The 19,900-nt window shown below is 40.1% G+C and overlaps 1 protein-coding gene across 1 annotated transcript in view; it reads left to right on the top strand.

Annotated features, from left to right (window-relative positions):
- The window catches only part of EXOC4 (exocyst complex component 4), a 167,634-nt gene that overhangs the window by 105,565 nt on the left and 42,169 nt on the right, over window positions 1–19,900 (top strand). The window contains exon 6 of the mRNA XM_017852933.1: window positions 1,990–2,149. Within this exon, the coding sequence (XP_017708422.1) occupies window positions 1,990–2,149 (160 nt within the window). The remainder of the gene's footprint in view (window positions 1–1,989; window positions 2,150–19,900) is intronic.

Here is a 19,900-nt window from a genome sequence, read left to right as displayed (position 1 = left end):
CAGAGGACCCCTGTTAGGATTTCACATTATGTTCCCTTTGTCCATGTTTTGGTTTGTTTATGTGAAAACTTGTATCTGTGTTCTCTCACAGAATTAAACTAGTATTTTTTAAAACAACTAAGAAGGTACATTGTCCAAAGGATTGTGGCAAACTGACAATACATGGCCAATGTTTGCTTTATGAAAGTTATATTCCTGCAAATTTGGACCCCCTCAAAATCCAATCCTTAAATATATATGGAGTTATAAAGAGATGTCTTCTCTTGGGGTATATCTCTCAAAGACTTTAGCCAAAAAGTGTAAGTGATTAAAGGGTTAGCTGTCAGTTAACCCCATGGCACTATGAGTTGGGCGGCACCTGGAATATTCTGCCACTTTAAGCTGCAGTGCCTACCTGAGAATTCACTTTTCTGTTATTACACCGAGTTTCCTCTTTGCTCTTGACTATGGCTCTTCCCAGCCCCTGCATATCAACATTTGTTTTATTCCTATGACAAAATGCATTTAATGTATTTATTATAATGTATTATTATTTCATATTCTCTACAAACAGCATACCCCTTCATTACCCAGACTTGCAGACCATGTTATACTGTGGCAGGGAAAAAAAAAAAAAAAAACTGTACCTAAAGTTGTGGACGTGAGAGAATGACACCAAAACTTGGCCTACAGAGATTTTTCATATAAATAAGTTGTCTAGCTTTAAATGTAGAATCTGCGGTTGTGTTTTCTTTGAATAAAACTTTTCTTCACATTCAAATAGTAGCACATATAAGTTTGTGGTCTTGAAGCAGTGTTGTGTGAGTGTAGCTGAAGCAAGACCTGAATGCATCTCCTCCCTCATTTCTACTTTCACCTTAATCAAGGGAAAACTCATTTTGAAGACATGGGGAGCCATGGACCTAAAGATAAGCCCTGCACTCTGATCTAAACCTCAGAGTCTTGGGGAAGGGACTAGACTTCAGAACAGGAAAACAACCAATAGCAAATGGCTTGCGACTAGTCAGACCTGCTTTACAATTCTGAGGAAAATGTCCTGCTAGCATCCAAGAATAAGAAAGAAGGAAGAAACATTTACTGAATTCCATTTAGAATTAAAATCCAGCTTTTAAAAATAGTAACCCATATGTGCCTCACGTTGTTCTGAACCAGCGTTTCTCAACTTAATTACATGGGGTATCCTGAGGAGGACTTGGTAGTTTGCTGATGTCCTGAGCTGTCCTTTGCTAAATTTCACAGACCACAAAACAACCCTCCAGATGTAAGAGCAAACCACTTAGGGGGCCCCAAAATGTCCAAAGATGTCTCACAGGAAGTCAACAGTTAATGTATTATCTGCTTTGCCTTCACCCTTTGTTTCTAATTACATTTTCTCCAATTACTACTTTAGAAATACACCCATTGCCATTTTTAAGGTGTGTTAGCATTACTGCCAATAACCCAGTTTTCTTATTGATTTAGTTTTTACTTGACAGTGTTGAAATATATTAACATTATTGCCAAGGCCCAGTTTCGTATTGATTTTATTTATGTAGCTTCCCAGTCAACTTTTGAGCCAAAAGTGTCCTTCTCTACTTTTCAGGAGGAAGGAGAGGCCAAACAGGTCATTTTATATGCCTGTGTTCTTCTCTGCTTCCCAATTGTCTGTAAAGAAAAGCAGGATTTCCCATGCACTTCTACAGTTTGTAATAACCTGGCCTCTTCTCTAAGGCCTTGGCATGGTGGCAGTAGGTGTACATGGCAATGCTGGAGATGTGGCTGTTACCAGGCTTTGCCGCCAACATGAAGTCCACCCATTTGTAACTACTAGGGCGATGTAGAAATACCCTAAAATTATTGTCAGATCAGCAGATGCAACCATCAGAGGTAGATTTTCTTTGGTCATTTAAACGTAGGATTAGAAGACAGCAATTCTGTGTGCAGGTTTCTGTAGGAATGCCTCTAATCTGTCTTCCGTTTTCTTTGCCCCGCACTGTGCTGACCCCTCAGGCCTGGGCCACCTGATCTCCTGCATCCTCATTAATGGTGCCCAGTACTTCAGGCGCATCAGTGAGTCTGGTATCAAGAAAATGTGTAGGAACATTTTTGTTCTTCAGCAGAATTTGACCAACATCACCATGTCACGGGAGGCAGACCTGGACTTCGCAAGGTAGGAGGTTTTAAAACTGGGCTTAGTTTCTTGTGCCAAAGTCAAGACCCCATTGCCTGTGAAGTCATTTTTTAAAATGGACTCTTGATGCAGAAAAAGCTTAGTTTAAAAAAAGAAAGAAAGAAGCACAGATACATGTTTTTAGGTCCTATAGAGAAGGTAATTTCACAGAATTCTATTGAATTTTGTTACTTTGGCAGGTAGTTTTTCCTGATTTCTAACTGAAGTTGTTCTTATTACAGTACTTGAATAATGTTTTTTTCTGCGTATAAAAGTATACATGCTTATTGCATAAAATATATAAGATAAAATACAAAGAAGAATATAAACCTTTATCTAGAGGCTAAGATATTTGGTATATTTTCTCCTGACTTTCTTGCATGTGCTGTGTTGTTTATGTGACTTTTCACACATACTCAAGCATATGATTTCCCTTTTTCCAAAATTGGAACTATGTTAATGCAATTTTATATTAATTTAATTTTGTTTTCCCATATCAATAACGTTGTTTGAAAACATAATTTTTCCACATTCATTAATACTCCTTGAAAACATTACTTTTAATGATGCCCGAACAAATATTTCATGGCATAAATGAGCCATATTTATTTTAATCACTTGCAAATTTTGAACATTTGAATTTTCCCTTTTTTTCTCTCATTGTAAATAACATGTATCTACTGTATTTTTATAGGAACCTACTTCTCATTTCTTCCATCTTGTTCTGATTGAAACCCATCTCTTCTTGTTCTCACTGGGAGGAAAGTGAGAACTCATCACTCTCCTTTCTCTAAGTTTTCTGATCTTAATTTTTTTTTAAGTGACGGGTATTTTGCTCTGTTACCTAGGCTGGAGTGCAGTGGTGTGAACATGGCTCACTGTAGCCTTGAATTCCTAGGCTCAAGGGATCCTCTGAGGAGCTGGGACTAAAGGCGCACACCACCATGCCTGGCTAATTTTTATATTTTTTTTTTATAGAGACAGGGTCTCACTATGTTGCCCAGGCTGGTCTTGAACTCCTGGCCTCAAGCAATCCACCTGCCCCAGCCTCCCAAAGCACTGGAATTATAGGTATAAGTCACTGCATCTGGCCTTGATCTAAATTTTTAATGTTTTTGTATAACACACTTTTTCAAAATTTGAGAGTTAGTTTTCTTCTCTCTTCATTTGTTTTAATACCATCTAAACCTTAATTAGAATATCATACCTTTGGTGCTTTAATAAAAGCTTAAGCAATTTGAAGATGATAAATATGTTATTTTCATGCTGTATTGCCGTTTATACCTGAGTGGATTATTACGTAAACTCCCTTATTTTCCAGAAGCCTTCATGGCTAGGAAGTCACTTGTTTTTAATAATCCCCAATGTTTCTGCCTGACATTTAGTATTTCTGTGTCTTTTCACTTAATTTTTTTTTTTTTTTTTTTTTTTTTTTTTTGAGATGGAGTCTCGCTCTGTCGCCCAGGCTGGTGTGCAGTGGTGTGACCTCGGCTCACTGCAAGCTCCGCCTCCTGGGTTCATGCCATTCTCCTGCTGCAGCCTCCTGAGTAGCTGGGACTACAGGCTGATTTTTTTTTGTATTTTTAGTAGAGACGGGGTTGGCCAGGTGCAGTGGCTCACGCCTGTAATCCCAGCACTTTGGGAGGTCGAGGCGGGTGGATCACGAGGTCAGGAGATAGAGACCATCCTGGCTAACACGGTGAAATCACTTGATTTTTTTGATTCCTTGAGAAGTGCAGGAAAATTTGAAACAATTCTTGAGGCATTTACGGAGATGATGAAATATTATATTACTTTAACAATTATAAAGACAAATATGCTGTGATCTTTGTTTTGGTTATGAACCATATATGTTCATTTTTAACCTTTCTTCCTCAATCTTTTACTACATTTGTTCCATTGCTACCCTGTTCCTCTGCCTTTCTATCCTTCTCCTTCCCTTTCTTTTTCTATTTGTGGGAAAGTAAGAGAGACAGAGAGAGAGAAAGAGAGAAAGATAGTGTGTGTGTTTTCATTAAATTCCCTGTTCTAGGCTAAATTTGGTGGAAAGCCTTCCTTGCTCAGATTAGGGAAACCAGGTGTGACAGAATGCTGCATTTATTTGGTCGCTCTTATGGGGAATGATCTCATTATTGAATTAGTCTAGTCATAATAACATTGACAAGGGGAAGTTAAGAACATAGAGGCCTGAGGGATACAGAAACCCATTACTAATGCTCTAAGGAATACAATTCCTAAATTCAATCATCCTATTTTAAATGATTTTTTTTTTTTTATTTAGCTGAAATAAGTAAATTAACACAGTTTTTGGCAGACAGTATGGGGCCTGCAAAACCTGGCATCTGAATAATGCAATGCTGACTGGGCAGGATTGAAGTTGGCATCAGCAGGTCATGTGCCGATGAAGCATTTCTTCAGGAACTAACTGAGTCCCAACCACGCCACGCCTTTTACAGTTAGATTGGTGAATTATGTCCCAGAAAGTAGGTACAAGTGGCATGTGGACCACTTGGGAGATGTACTGCTACTATTATTCTTTATTCTGACATGGGTTTTTGACAGGAAATAGGCTAGCATAAACATACAGTACTGGCTGAATCTGTTCTTCTGTTCCTGCTTCAGAAGACATCTCCTTTCTAAGACTATAAGCTCCAAGAGGCTGAGACTTTTTTCTCAGTGCCTGTACCAAAGTAAGTGTTCATTGTATGTGCTGAATGAATGAACAGATATCAAATCAAGGCTAATTTTGGTGTGGATGAAGGCCTTGGATATCGACAGGTTAGTTTATGTTTAATTCCCTGAAGGTTTAAACTAGCCGGCATGGGTCAGTTTTCTTATAAGCTTGTAAGAAAAAACATATTTTCCTTGCAGTTCATTCTTTGTAAAACAAAAAGCATTACAAAAAGAAATAATGTAGCCCTACTATTCAGAGTCTCTTTCCCTCTCATTTTTTCTTGCTTTTATACAGACATACTTTATAGCCTTATTTTTCCCCCCTTCTTGTTTTTGATAGGGACAGGTTTTGTGAAAGGGGCTCCATCAATTCTACCATATTTGAAGCTATGTAAAATAAATAAAACAGCAATACCAAAATAGCTAGAAATAATAGACTGCAGCAGTATACCTCAGCATTCCTTAAGCAATGTCTAATCAAGCATGGACAGCATCTGTACTTCCAGCAAATCTCTATAGGAATGTTATCTGCTAACACAGTAATTAATCACTAGTTGCCATGTGTCAGAAAACTTATTTAACAAGAAGTTGCAAAGTGCTTGTAGTTTTCTTACCTTCTCAGCCTTCCTGGCCAGTGGAAAATATAACACCTTCCTGTAATAAAGAAATGAGGGATCTGGAGCAATTCCATTGATGTTGATTCTTCTACTCATAGTATTTTTTCTTGTCTCTCTCTTTTCATATACACCTTTCCTCTAACTGATCTCTAATAGGAGGGTAGATCTTGGGTGAGCAAAGGAACCAGACAACCTGTAACATTACCGGAAGTACAGAGAGCCTCTGTCCTCTATGGTAATGATCATTTAAGCTGTCTTACGGTTTTGACCCCACTGTTAATTTTCAGAGTCAAAAAGATGCTTTATCCAGGAAAATCAGTGCAGATGAGTTAGAAGGTGGAAGGGCTTTATGAGTGTGCTTTTTTAGTTCCTTTCATCACAGAGCATCTTAACTTGAGCTGTCATGTGCCCTTCCACATGGGAGTCACAGAAGCCTCCTAGGAGTCCAGATGGTGGGAGCATAACAAGAGAGGTCCAAATGCATGGTGATTGGAGTCCCCAGGGTGTATCTGACAACCCTTCCAGCTTGAGTGACGCCATCATTCAAAAAGAATATCCCAGAGTTTTCTTCCCAGTTCTCCCCTCTTTGCCCCATTTTGTCTCTTTCTCTACCTCTTCAACTGTCTCTTTTTTCTCCTTTATTTCTCCAATAACTCTACTTCCTGCTGTCCTCCTTCAAGGTTTCATTGCTCCTCAGTGTTTCCCCTGATTCTGGTTTTCTTTGGACTGGTATCTTTCATTCTTAAACCTGTGCAAGATAAGGAAACAAAAGCTGCAGTTCAGGAAGTAGTAGAGCAAAAAATTGTAACACCCAAGACAGATTCCTCGCCCTGTTATTTCTTCATGTCTTCATTCCTTCATCGAATATTTATTCAGTGTGTGTTCTCTGTAGGTCCCAGCCTCATGAAACTTGCATTACTGTGGGGCAAGATGCAAAGTAATAAGTAAAATATATATAAAGTATTTCAGATGATAATATATGCTGTAGTTAAAAAAAAAAAAAAGAATAGGCATGGGGAGGGGACCAGAGGGTGCCAGAGTATAATGGAGGTAATCCGAAATTTTAGAGTGTTCATGGAAGTCCTTAATGAGATGGTAACATTTGAGGAAAAACCTAAAGGAAGAGTAGGAGCAAGCCACGCAGCTATCTAGGGAAAGGGCATACCAGGAAAGAACATGTCAGGGTGAAGAGCCAGAGGGAGGCGGACACTTAACATCTGAAGAACAAAGCAGAAAGGCCAGAATGGATGAAGTGAGTGAGCAGGGGAAGAGTAAGAGATGAAGTCTGAGGTTTGATCTAAGGAGCTGAGATCTGGAAAGTCGTTGTAATGACACTGAGTTTTACTTTGCATGAGGTTGGAAGCTATTAGAAGGTTTGGCGCAGAAGGACGCTACATAATGTGAATCAGTCTGGCCGCAATGTTGAAACTAACATCGCAGTTGTTAGTTGTGGAGGGGTATTGTAGGCAAAGGCAGAAGCAGGAGACTCTGTTAGAAAACTGTGGCAATAATCTAGGTGAAAGGTACTGCTGATTCAAAGCAAGATGGTAGCACTGGAGAGGATGAGATATGGTCAGATTAGGATATATTTTAAAAGTTAAGCTAACAGGATTTGCTGAGGAATCAGAAGTGAACCAGAGACTCCAAAGTTTTTGATCTGAACAATTCAAAGCATGAAGTTTTTATTTACTGTAATGAAAGTGAACCAGACCATAGGAGAGGCTATTGAAGTGTGTGAAGGGCGGAGCAGGGGTTCAGATAGAGGGTGGATAACAAGAAATGTTAGTTTGAGATGCCTATTAGGCACCAGAATAGACATAAAAAGGGAGCTGGCTATACAACCTGGAGTTGAGGAGATGGGAGTTTTGGAGTCATCAGCTTATAGGTGAGATTCAAAGTCATGAGAAAGGCTGGGAGGTGAGATCTCAATGGGAGCACAAGTAGAGGAAAAAGAGAAGCTGTCCAAGAATTGGACCTTGGGTACCCCACTGTTGAGATGCTGGAGAAGAACCAGCAGAGGAAGTTGAGGAGGTAGCCAACAGAATAGGAAGGTAACTAAGAAAGGGTGTTGTCCCAGAAGTCAAGGGAGGTGTTTTCAGAGGAGTGTGTCTTCATCTGTGTCAAATGCTGTTGATAGGTTAAATTAGCTCAAGACAGAGAACTGGCTACTGGTGGGCTTGACAAGAGCCCTGAAATGCTTTGGTTTGCATTCCTTTATCTTCTGTACACAACTGACCTAAAGTAGGAGTACGCTTCAAATGTATATATTTGGGAAGAAGTTCCTCACTCCTCGAGTCTACGGTAGGGTTTGATGTGATCAGGGCAAAACAAAAATGCAATTATTTTTAGTGCGATGTATAAAAGACCAAATTGGCAGCCTCTCTTTTCTTGAGGTCAATATCAACATGTATAAATCATGTTGACAGTATGTCTATGTGCCCTTGACATGATGTGATGAAAATGGCACTTTACCAAAACCTATTACCTCAGTCTAATCATAAGAAAGACATCAGAAAGATTCCAATAGAGATACGTACTGTGAAATACCTGATCAGTACTCATCCAAACTGTCAAAGCCATCAGAAATAAGGAAAGTCTGAAAAACTATCACAGCCAACAGGAGCCTAGGAGATATGATGACTAAAATGTACTGTGACCTCCTGGATGGCGCCCTGGAACAAAACAACATTAGGTAAAACTAAGAGGCCCTGAATGAACTATAGATTTTAGTTAAAATAATGTGTTAATATTGGTTCATTCACTGTAACAAATGTATCATACTAATGTAACATGTTAATAACAGGGAAACTGGATACAGATTATATGTGAACTCTGTACTATCTTCTCAATTTTTCTGTGAATCCAAAACTATTCTAAAAAATAAAGTCTATTCATAAAAATATTAGACAAAGTATTTCAGAGAACATTTATCCAATGAAGGTATACAGGTGGCTAATTCACACTGAGCATGAAAAGATGCTCAAATTCATTTGTTATTAGGGAAATGCAAATTAAAACCACAATGAGACACCACTCTGTGCCCACCAGGATTGCTATAACAATAATAATAATTTTAAAAAGACAATGAAAATGTTGGCAAGGTTATGGAGAAACTGGAACCCTCTTTTGCCGCTGGTAGAAATGTAAAATGGCACAGCTGCATCAGTTCCTCAAAAAGTTAAACATAGAGTTAGGTATGACCTAGGAATTTCACTCCTAGGTATATACACAGATAAATGAAAACATACATGCATACAAAAATACATACACAAATGTTCATAGCAAGCATTATCTATAGTAGCCAAAAAGTATAAACAGGCTGGGCGTGGTGGCTCACACCTGTAATCCGAGCACTTTGGGAGGCTGAGGTGGGCGGATCATGAGGTCAGGAGATCAAGACCATCCTGGCTAACACGGTAAAACCCTGTCTCTACCCAAATGTCCATCAGTGACAGACTGGATTAAGAAAATGTGGCACATATACACCATGGAATACTATGCAGCCATAAAAAAGGATGAGTTTGTGTCCTTTGTAGGGACATGGATGCAGCTGGAAACCATCGTTCTCAGCAAACTATCGCAAGAACAGAAAACCAAACACGACATGTTCTCACTCATAGGTGGTAACTGAACAATGAGATCACTTGGACTCGGGAAGGGGAACATCACACACCGGGGCCTATCACGGGGAGTGGGGAGGGGGGAGGGATTGCATTGGGAGTTATACCTGATGTAAAGGACGAGTTGATGGGTGCTGACGAGTTGATGGGTGCAGCACACCAACATGGCACAAGTATATATATGTAACAAACCTGCACGTTATGCACATGTACCCTAGAACTTAAAGCATAATAAAAAATAATAAATAAATAAAATAAAAAATAAAAAAACCCTGTCTCTACTAAAAATACAAAAAAAAATTAGCCGGGTATGGTGGCAGACGCCTGTAGTCCCAGCTGTTCAGGAGGCTAAGGCAGGAGAATACTTGAACCCAGGAGGCGGAGCTTGCAGTGAGCCGAGATTGCGCCACTGCACTCCAGCCTGGGCGACAGAGCGAGCCTCCGTCTCAAAAAAAAAGTACAAACAACCAGATATCCATCAACGTATGGATGTATAGAATGTGGTACATCCATACAATGGACTTTATTTGGCCACAGAAAGAGGTCATGTGCTTAATCTTGAAACATTATGTTAAATTTAGGAAGCTAGTAACAAACAAAAAGCCATTTTGTATGATACTATTCATATGAAATGTCCAAAATAGGCAAATGCATAGGATAGAAAGATTAGTCGGAGTTGAAAGGAGATGGGGAAATGGATAGAGGAGTCTTTGGGGGGTGATAAAAATGTGCTAAACTAGATTGTGCTGATGGTTGTACAGCCCTGTGACTATTCTAAAAGTCCTTGAGTTGTACCTGCTAAGTCTGAAAATTATGTGGTGTGTGAATTAGATCTCGATGAAGCTGTTTTAAAAACAAACAAAAAAAAGAGGTTGAGCTTTAAGACTTAAAAAATCTAATGATTTGCCATAGGAAATGAGGAACCCAAGTTTTTTTTGTTTTGTTTTTGTTTTTGAGACGGAGTCTCGCTCTGTCGCCCAGGCTAGAGTGCAGTGGCCTGATCTCAGCTCACTGTAAGCTCCGCCTCCCGGGTTCCCGCCATTCTCCTGCCTCAGCCTCCCGAGTAGCTGGGACTACAGGCGCCCGCCACCTCACCCGGCTAGTTTTTTGTATTTTTTAGTAGAGACGGGGTTTCACCGTGTTAGCCAGGATGGTCTCGATCTCCTGACCTGGTGATTCGCCCGTCTCGGCCTCCCAAAGTGCTGGGATTACAGGCTTGAGCCACCGCGCCCGGCCGAGGAACCCAAGTTTTATCCTCTCATTAGTAGGGAAACTTTTAAAAGGAAATATTTGGCTCATTTTTTAGTTTCCCTAATCCATCCTGAGAGGTAGAAGATAAAGGAAGAATTTTTGGAGAAGGAGGTGATGCTTCATATTAGTCTTGATAGGAATTATCCGGAATAGGGAGAAAGTCATTTGGAAGAAAAAGGGTAGTTCCGGGGACTGGATAAGATGTTCAAGGAAGGAGATGGTGAAAGGAGAGACCTGAGTCGTCATCAGTCCTGAAGTCAGGGCTGGCTTAGGATAAGCCACAAATGCCACCTTATTAAGGCCTTCTCTCCTGCACTTTGAAAACATGCCTTCCTCCCCCACCAGCACTCCCTATTCTCCTTACCATGATTTTAAAAAGCAAGTATCTGACATATTTTATATTTACTTATTTGTTCCTCATCTGTCTACCCTGAATAGAATGTAAGTTCCATAGGCAGGGATCCTTTTTTGTTCACTCCTGTAGCCCCAGGACCTAAACCAGTACCTGGCATATAGTAGACATTCAGTAAATGCTTGTGGGTGTTAAAGTTATTTGGACTTTATCCTGTAAGTAACTGAAGGATTTTAAGCAGAGGAGTGAGATGGTCAGATTTATATTCTAAGTACATCATTTCAGCAGCAGTATAGGACTTGGATTTGAGGAAGATAAAACTGGATGCCTTCCAATCAATTGGAAGGTGATTGCTAAGAAAGTGATGTGTAGGGGCCGGGCACAGCGGCTCAAGCCTATAATCCCAGAACTTTGGGAGGCCAAGACAGGTGGATCACGAGGTCAGGAAATCGAGACCATCTTGGCCAACATGGTGAAACCCCATCTCTACTAAAATACAAAAAGCCAGGCATGGTGGCACGTGCCTGTAATCCCAGCTACTTGGTAGGCTGAGGCAGGGGAATCGCTTGAACCTGGGAGGCGGAGGTTAGAGTGAGCTGAGATCGCGCCACTGCACTCCAGCCTAGTGACAGAGCAAGACTCCGTCTCAAAAAAAAAAAAGTAAGTGATGTGTAGGGCTTCAGCAATATCAGGGCTTGGCAGTAGGGGGAGGGGGAATGGAGGAGACATATTTGAGAAGTGTGAAGGAGCTAAAATTGGCAGGTCTTGGGGAGTGATTGAATAGTGAGGGTAAAGGGAAGGAGTCAAGGATGACTCTCCAATTTCTAACACGAGTGTCTAGCCAGATTACACCACGGTCAAGTAAGATAAGGATACAGGAGGAGAGAGGAGTAGGTTTGATGGAGGGAAGATCATCAGTGGCTGTGGTGAGTGTAAGATGGATGTAGGACTTCCAAGTGGAGACATCTAACATGCAACTGGACATGTGAACTGGAAGCTTGAGGGAGAGGCTGGGAGTGAACCAACAGATACGGGGAATCATCATCATGGAGCTGTTTAAAACCATTAATGGAGATCAAGGCTGTAGGTAGATGGAGAGCAATCCCCTGGGGAAGACCCAGAGTAAAGGGCATGAGAAGGAAAAGGAGCCCCTGAAGAAGATAGGGAAGGAATGGTCTCATAGGACAAGGGCAGAACACAGCTCATGAAGACCAAACAGAGTGCATGATCACATAGCTGCCTGCACAGAAATGCTACTTTCCCCATAAATTGATAGAACATCCTTCTTCCCAATAAATGGAAGCATTTTCTCATGTTAACTTCTCCAGCTCTTTTAATTAAACTGTCCAGATACTTTCCTCAAGTGACGAGTGACAAAGCCAGCCTAGCAACTAAACATACGGATTCAGACCTCTGCCTCTTCCTTGACCTTGTACCTTCACTAAGGCCAGGAATGATCTCTGGCATAGCTGAGAATGTTGAATTCTTCCCAGGGGAGCTGTTTACATAAATTTGTTTCCTACAAACCTATTGCACCAGGAACATTACTTTTTGTTTTCTGCAGGAAAGGTTATGAATTTTCCCTTTTGGAATGACCGAAGTGTAGTTTGATAGAAGGGGATTAGCAATGACATGCTGCCACCTACTGGAAATGCCCACAGACAGCCTTACTGAGAATGTCTGTGGTCTCCTAAATCTCCCCTGACTCTTCTGAATCAAGAGAGGGTACTGCCCCTGAAGTAGACTTCAAAGGTGACTTGCCTTGAAAACATGAAATGCCCCACCCTATCAAATAAAATTGTATCTGACTGCTTTGCTAGAAGAACAATTTTGTTTCTGAGAAAGAAGCACAATATTTGTCACATCCTTTTTTCTGTTTGTGTTTGCCAGCTTTATTCTGCCATTGGTCTTGTTCGCCTTCCCAATTCTAGGGGCACCTATCCTTTTCCCAAGATTTACCTTTAATACTCCAGAATTTTGACTGAAGATTATTAGCCATGTAGATTTGGGATTAAGTTTGTAGAAAAGACTAGTCTGCTGCCAAAAAAAAATTCTTTTTTTTAATGATGATGCCCCTTAAAATGCTGTGAAATCTCTTAAATTTAATAGTGATAAAAAGCTAGCCCCAGTTATCCTAGGGACCAGAGTAAATTGGGAAATGCGATGGTTTACAGGGCTCCCACTGCCAGATAGAAGGAAATATACCAGTTGATAAAATTCAATAATAAAACAAAATCTTGTATGGCCTGATCTGATGGACTTTCTTAAAGATCTTTATATAAATAGATTTAAATAATATTACATCTCTCTAATTAAACCTCATTTGACCTTGCTGTCCCGTTTCTGACCATGTCACTTTTTTCTGATCTCCCTTTTTTTTTCACATTTACATTAGGTCCCGTGCATTGTAACAATTAATTAATTGATCTCTAATTAATCATTTAATTAGGACTCCTTGAATACAGGTGAGCATGCCTTACTGGTCTGCATATCCTTCACAGAGCACTTCAGAGCAATAAATACTTCTAAGCCTCTCACAAAAATTTCTCTCAGTAACTGACGTTTGATTCCCCATAAACATATCTCATGTGTGAGGCTTTGGTTAAGTAAGATTTCTTTTGATTATGCTCAATTAGTGTCACCATATTTTGTACATATATATTGTCAATGTATAATTTAGGGTTCCTCGAGATTACTGGCAGACAGTGACAGTCTTCCCTTTGTAGCACATGTGCTGGAATTGGAATGATTCAGAGATTAGCATAGATAGCGAGTGTTATTATTATCCAATAAAGATCCCAAGGAACAGAAATAAGAAGTGACTTGTCCAAAGTCTCTCATCGAATCCTGCTATTTATATATCCTGCAGTACCTTTGTATTCATCATAGTTAGTAAATTAAATTAACCCACCCAGGGAGGCTATTTTTCTGCCAGGGAAGGGTTGCATTGTACTGAAAAGATACTAAGCTTGTTCTGTGACTGAAGCCCAAGAATGATCATTTACCAACTCTATTAGAATTCTCACTGAAAAAATTGAGGCTGGAAGCTGACCTTTCTTGTTTTGTAAATAAAGATGTAGTGTTTAAATTTTGATACTTAAAAGTAGGAAACTGGCACAATTGCTGTTGTAAAAGCAGAGCTACAGTCCCTTGCAAACGGTATCATGGCCAGACTTTCTATCCTGCCCCTCCCGTTACCTGCTTTGGCATATACAGAAAGAAAGCCCTTCTCTTCATTCCCACCTCCTGCTTTGCTGAACACCCTTTGCTGATCCAAAGAGAAAAAGATCAGAGTACTGAAGGAAGGTTACATGGCCACAGTGAATTCTGTGGCCAGCACTCAGCTCAGGGACCTTTTGTTCCCTGAAACCTTCTACAATGTGCCTGGCCCATATCAGCTGCTCTTTTTATAATCCTTTTTTTTTTTTTTAATTTTCTGTACTCTAAAATTAATACCTCATTATGTGCTATATTGTTCTTCATTTGTTCCCATCTTTTAATATTTTATTCCTCTAATTTTTATTAGCATGTTCTCTATCTCTCTCTCTCTCTGTACTGAATTATAAAGTTCTTGTGACTAGTTACCATGATTGTATTTTGTTTGGTTTCTGGGTGGTTTTCCCTGTTTTACTTCTCTGTCATAGACTAATTGTCAGCAATCTAAAGTATTTATGAAAATAATTTGGGTTTCAAAGTATGTTTGATATGTGCTGCTTTCGATGTGTGTTTGTTTTTGTTTTTTCTTTGAGACAGAGTCTTGCTCTGTCACCCAGGCTGAAGTGCAGTGGCGTGATATCGCCCCATGCAACCTCCGCCTCCCAGGTTCAAGCGATTCTGCCTCAGGCTCCCAAGTAGCTGGGACTACAGGCATGTGCCACCACACCCGGCTAATTTTTGTATTTTTAGTAGAGACGGGGTTTCACTATGTTAGCGAGACTGGTCACAAACTCCTGACTTCAAGTGATCCACCTGCCTCAGCCTCCCAAAGTGCTGAGATTACAGGCATGAGGCATGGCGCCCAGCCGTGATGTATGTTTTAGAGAGCATCTATAGCTAAATACAAATAAGTTACCAAGAAATAGTTTTTGTACCTAGCTTTACAGACCTTTAACTTTAAACTACGTTCTCTAAAACAAGGAAAGCTCCTGCAAGACATGTGATTTTTTTTTTTTACAAACCATCCTAGAGGCCTATATTGGTGACTTTCTCTCAGTGATGATGATGATGATGATGACATATTCCCATCATAATACGAGTACTTATAATTAATATTATGTAATGATCTCAGCACATGACATGAATTTTAGTAAATGCTTTACCTACGTTGGTTCACTGAGTGTCCCTGAAACTCTGTATGTAGCTATTGCTGCAAATAGATGAGAAAACTAAAGCTTAAGGAAGTTAAGTAAATTCCTAGTTTACATAAGAAGAGAGGCAAGATTCAAACTTAGGTCAATCCAACCCCAAAGTCTATGTATGCTCTTAACTACATGAAGTGAGGCTACCATTTTGGTCAATGTTGGGTCTCTCTTTTGCTTATATTAAAATATGATTTTATTTTTCAGTTAGTCTCTTAGCTACCAAACATTTTCTTTCCCTTTATTTTCTCTGGTTGGGTGTCTTTCCCAGTTGATTTCCACTGAGCTCTGATTGCTAACCGTTTTAATCCGCTTTAATGGGCAGTTTGACGGCAGAGGGGTCTGCAGACTCTTCCTACCTTGGTAGGTGTTATGGAGTTGGTTTTGCTCAGCTGTCAGGTGTTCGTGCTGCTTATGGGTCTTCTGCTGGCCTTCCAAACAACTCCTGGGGAAGCAACACTTAGACCCAAGACCAGTGTCTCAGAACCTCACCACAAACTAGCACATCGTCCACGGCACTGAGCAGCCCTGTCATTAATCCAAATGCACACACCTGTGCTTTTAAAACAGCAGCTCAACCAAGTGCTTCCCAAAGACTAGAAGATATAAGAATTTCCTGATCAACTATAGGGTCTCTTCCAGGGAAATTGCTTTAAGTGGAAACTCTTTGACTCCATCCCTAAAAGTTCTGATTCAGAAGGCTGAGGGTAGGGCTTGGGCATCTGCAGTTTAACAAGTGCTCAGGAGATTATCCCCATGCAGAAATACTGGCCTGACCTGTTTTCTCTGAGAGTCATGCAATATCCAGACCATTGTCTTTCAGCCTCATGTTTCTCCTTTAGTCCCCCTGACTCTTATCTCCTACTGCAGGCAGTGAAAGTCAAAATAACTTGAAAGCACTTTTCTAGATTATCTTAAATTATCATTAAAAGGACCCACAAGGTGGTCACCATTATTACTCTCAGTTAACATGTGTAGACACTGAGGCAGGGTCGGGTTGTATTCTTGGAAATTTGGGAGTAAATAGCATTTCATTCACCTAGTAGTTGGCTAATAAATCAACCTTTAATTGTTGCATGAATTTGAATAAGTCACTTTAGCTCTCTTGGCTGAAGTTTCCTCATCTATAAAATAAAGGGTTTGTGCCTGTAATGCCAGTACTTTGGGAGGCTGAGGCAGGGGGATCACTTGAGGTCAGGAGTCTAAGACCAGCCTGGCCAACATGGTGAAATGTTGTCTCTACTAAAAATACAAAAATTAGCCAGGCGTGGTGGCAGGTGCCTGTAGTCCCAGCTACTTGGGAGGCTGAAGCAGGAGAATCACTTGAACCTGGGAGGGGGAGACTGCAGTGAGCCGAGATTGTGCCACTGTACTCCAGCCTGGGCAACAGAGTGAGACTCTGTCTCAAAAAAAAAAAAAAAAATGAAGGGTTTGATTAGAAGATCAACCATAGGGTCTCTTGCAGATTGGACTTGCCTAGAGTTCCATGACATAAAGCCAGAGAGGGGTTTGAGAGATCTAGAGCCCTGCCTCAACTCCTAGCTCTCAGAAGAGGCTATCACAGGAAAGCTATCTAAGAAGAAGGAAATTAGCTCCCATCCAATTCTTTAAAGATACTGTAAAGATTTCTGAGATATGCAGTATATAACAGGCATTTTAATATTTGTTGACTGGATAAACTAATGCGTGTGTATGTGGATGATTTAATGAGGAAGGAAGGACTGTAGGCCTGTTCATTTTCTTAGTCAAGATCGTGCTTATAGCATTTGCTCACCACACGTACAGGAAAGTAAAACAGAGATAGATGCTGGCTACTGCTTTTGCTTGACCTATAAAGGTCTTATAAGGCTCTGAACAGTAATTCAAAACATAAACGTGTAGGTACTCAAAAACATAAATGTCACATCTGCTTTAGCTCTTCATCTCCTTTGCTGTGCTGTAGTTTTCCAATTGATGGAAAGGTTTTATTCAGATCAGCCATTTCTCTTTTTCCTGGAGGCATTCTTAATCTCTGTGTTCTAACCTTTAACGATATAGACTTCGGTTGCCGTGTAATGATTTCCATTGCCTGGAATCTGCATGTTTAAATTCCTCCAAAGAATTGTGCACCTTCTGTTTTTCTCAGTTGCAGATGGAGTCAAAGCAGAAAAAAAAAAAAAGAGTGGAGTAGGAGAGGCCAGCTCTTGACTGACTTCTCTCTCTTGACACACACAGTCAGGGGAAGGAACGGATCAATGGCCTCAACTTTTCAGCAGGCATTAACACTGCATCTCATTCTCCTTCAGGCAATCTGTTTTACAGAGACGCTGATTAAACATTTTGGGGTATTGGGGACAGAGGGAGGGAAGGAGAGGTTGGGGATTTTTAGTGGCTAGAGCCTTTTATTGACAACATTAAAGGCTTCATGATATATTTGACCAGAAATTAATTACAGCCCAGTTCCCCATTTCTCCCTTAGGTGACAGTCTTCTGTTGATGTGTGCTGCTGTGAAAGTAATAATAGGTTTCAAATGTTTGTGAAAAACATAAAGTAATTACTTGCTGTGGTAAATCAGTCATTTGAAGCTTCGGCTTCTCTCTGTTTTATGTGTGTGGCAGTCCGTCTGTTTCTTTTGTTAACTTTAATTATATAGCGTATGAGAATTTTTATTTTTCAGTTTTCAGAAATTTTGCTTTTTTCATTTCTTGGTGCATAGTTCTCCAGGGACATAGGTATTGAAATGATAATGACACATAACCAGCATTTGAACAAGGGAAGCATATGTGTGTGAGGAAGCTCATTGCTTTGGTTAAGTTTCGTAGCTATTGGCTATCAGCTATTTGCCAGTTCTCTAATGGGCCTTAAATATTTACTGTCTGTTGTATAGAGGGGAAGAATTGGCTTTCAGGCATTTTAAGGCTCCTTCCACCAATAGCATATGTTTACGTTGTGGACCCTCAAGCCAAAGAGTCTGTAATAGCTCTTTCCCCTCTTTCAAATTAAAAAAAAAAAAAAAAATCTGTTTTTTTTTCTATTAAAAGCTGCAGCTCCTTGCCTGGGGTTCTTGCCTTCCAGTAAGATCTGTAAAGATCTACTTGGATAATACCAACCTCTGTGTTGACTCACCTGGACAAAGGGAGAGAAATTTCCTTTTGGCAGCTATTTGAACAGGTACCCTTGCCCTGGCAGATAGAATAGTGAGGCCTGTATACTGGCCAGCATGGCATATTATCACACATCAATTTCCTTCTCTCTGCACTAAGGCTAACTCACTCCTCAAAATAGGAATTGTTCACATGTATTTTCAACTCAAATAATTCATGTTAATCTTGCTTCTCTATTCTATCTAATCTCTCTTGTTCATTCCTGATCACTGAAGTATCCAAAGTCTGCATTTCAAAGATTTGCTTAATTTCCCATACCAAGCTGTCCCTCTTAAAACAATGTTTTCCCCGTTCAATGTTAATCTCTTTCATTGAACTATTATTTATATTTAGAACCAAATATAAGAACAGTAAGAACTGGTTATCAGTAATTCCTCTGTATGGAAAATTGTGCTAAACTAGGACTCTGTGCTTTTACATTGCAATGATAATTGGGATTCATGATGCTTGCCTGAGTCTAGAATATCCCATCCATTACCAAAGAAGAATACTACTACAATTTAGTATAGTTGGCATTATATATATTTTGCTGTATTCTGTCTCTGAAAAATCAGTGACTCAATATGATATATCTGAGAATAAGCAAGGATATCTGATTAAAAATAAGCCCTCATTTTCTCTTCATCCTGCATCGTAGAGTATTTGTATCTCTATAATTGTCATAGCATTTCATTTCTTCCATAAGACTAGGTAGTAATGACAAACTGCTTAAAATAATTTTATATTACTTTGTTATTTTTAGTATTATTAATAACTACTATGAATTGAGTACTTCGTGTAACTTATGTGATTTGCACACATTATCTTATTTAATCCTTATACTAACCTAGTATGTTTACAAATTAACTTTTTCATTTTGCAAATGGGAAAACTCAATCTCTGAAGGATTAAGTAACCCGGGTTCTACACTGTAGTAAATGACAAGACCATGATTCAAAGTCAGTTCTATCTGCAGTTTAGCCGTGGCGCTGTACAGCTTATGACAGTGTAATACATCAGTATTTCAAGAAAATGTACCACAGCCTCAATATTCTTATTGACTGTATTGCACAGTATTCCTAGTCAAAAGAACTTAAAGGAGGGATGGCAGTGTTTTATCTTCACAGAGAGGAGCTGACAGGAGATGTTGTATCGTAGACCTGCAGGAAAAAACAAAAGAAGACCCAAGAAGATGATGAGGCAGGATTGATGAGCGCAGCCCCGAAGGCCTGTCTGGGAATTGCCCACAGGCATGAAGGGGGTGTAAGACCTCAGAAAGACCTGGCATGGCAGCAGCGTTAGGGGTGCCCAAATCCAGGAGGAAAGCTGGACCACACCTTCCAGGGAGAATGAGTCCACCAAGTACAAACCTCAGTTCCTACAGTATCAGTACAGCTCCTACCTAGGGTGGTACTGATGAAAGTGTCTTAAAATAGCCCTTAAGAAGTTAGTGGCCGGAAGCAGTGGCTCACGCCTATAATCCCAGCACTTTGGGAGGCCGAGGGGGGCAGATCACGAGGTCAGGACATTGAGACCATCCTGGCTAACACAGTGAAGCCCCATCTCTACTAAAAAATATTAAAAAATTAGCTGGGCGAGGTGATGGGCGCCTATAGTCTCAGCTACTCAGGAGGATGGTGTGAACCTGGGAGGTGGAGCTTTCAGTGAGCCGAGATCACGCCACTGCACTCCAGCCTGGGCGACAGACCAAGACTCCATCTCAAAAAAAAAAAAAAAAGTTAGTATTTTTTGTTTTA

The sequence above is a fragment of the Rhinopithecus bieti genome, unplaced genomic scaffold, assembly GCF_001698545.2.
Source record: "Rhinopithecus bieti isolate Rb0 unplaced genomic scaffold, ASM169854v2 scaffold_35569, whole genome shotgun sequence".
NCBI lineage: Eukaryota > Metazoa > Chordata > Mammalia > Primates > Cercopithecidae > Rhinopithecus > Rhinopithecus bieti.
The sequence above is the reverse complement of the archived record's forward strand: the minus strand, read 5'-3'. Positions and strand labels throughout refer to the sequence as shown.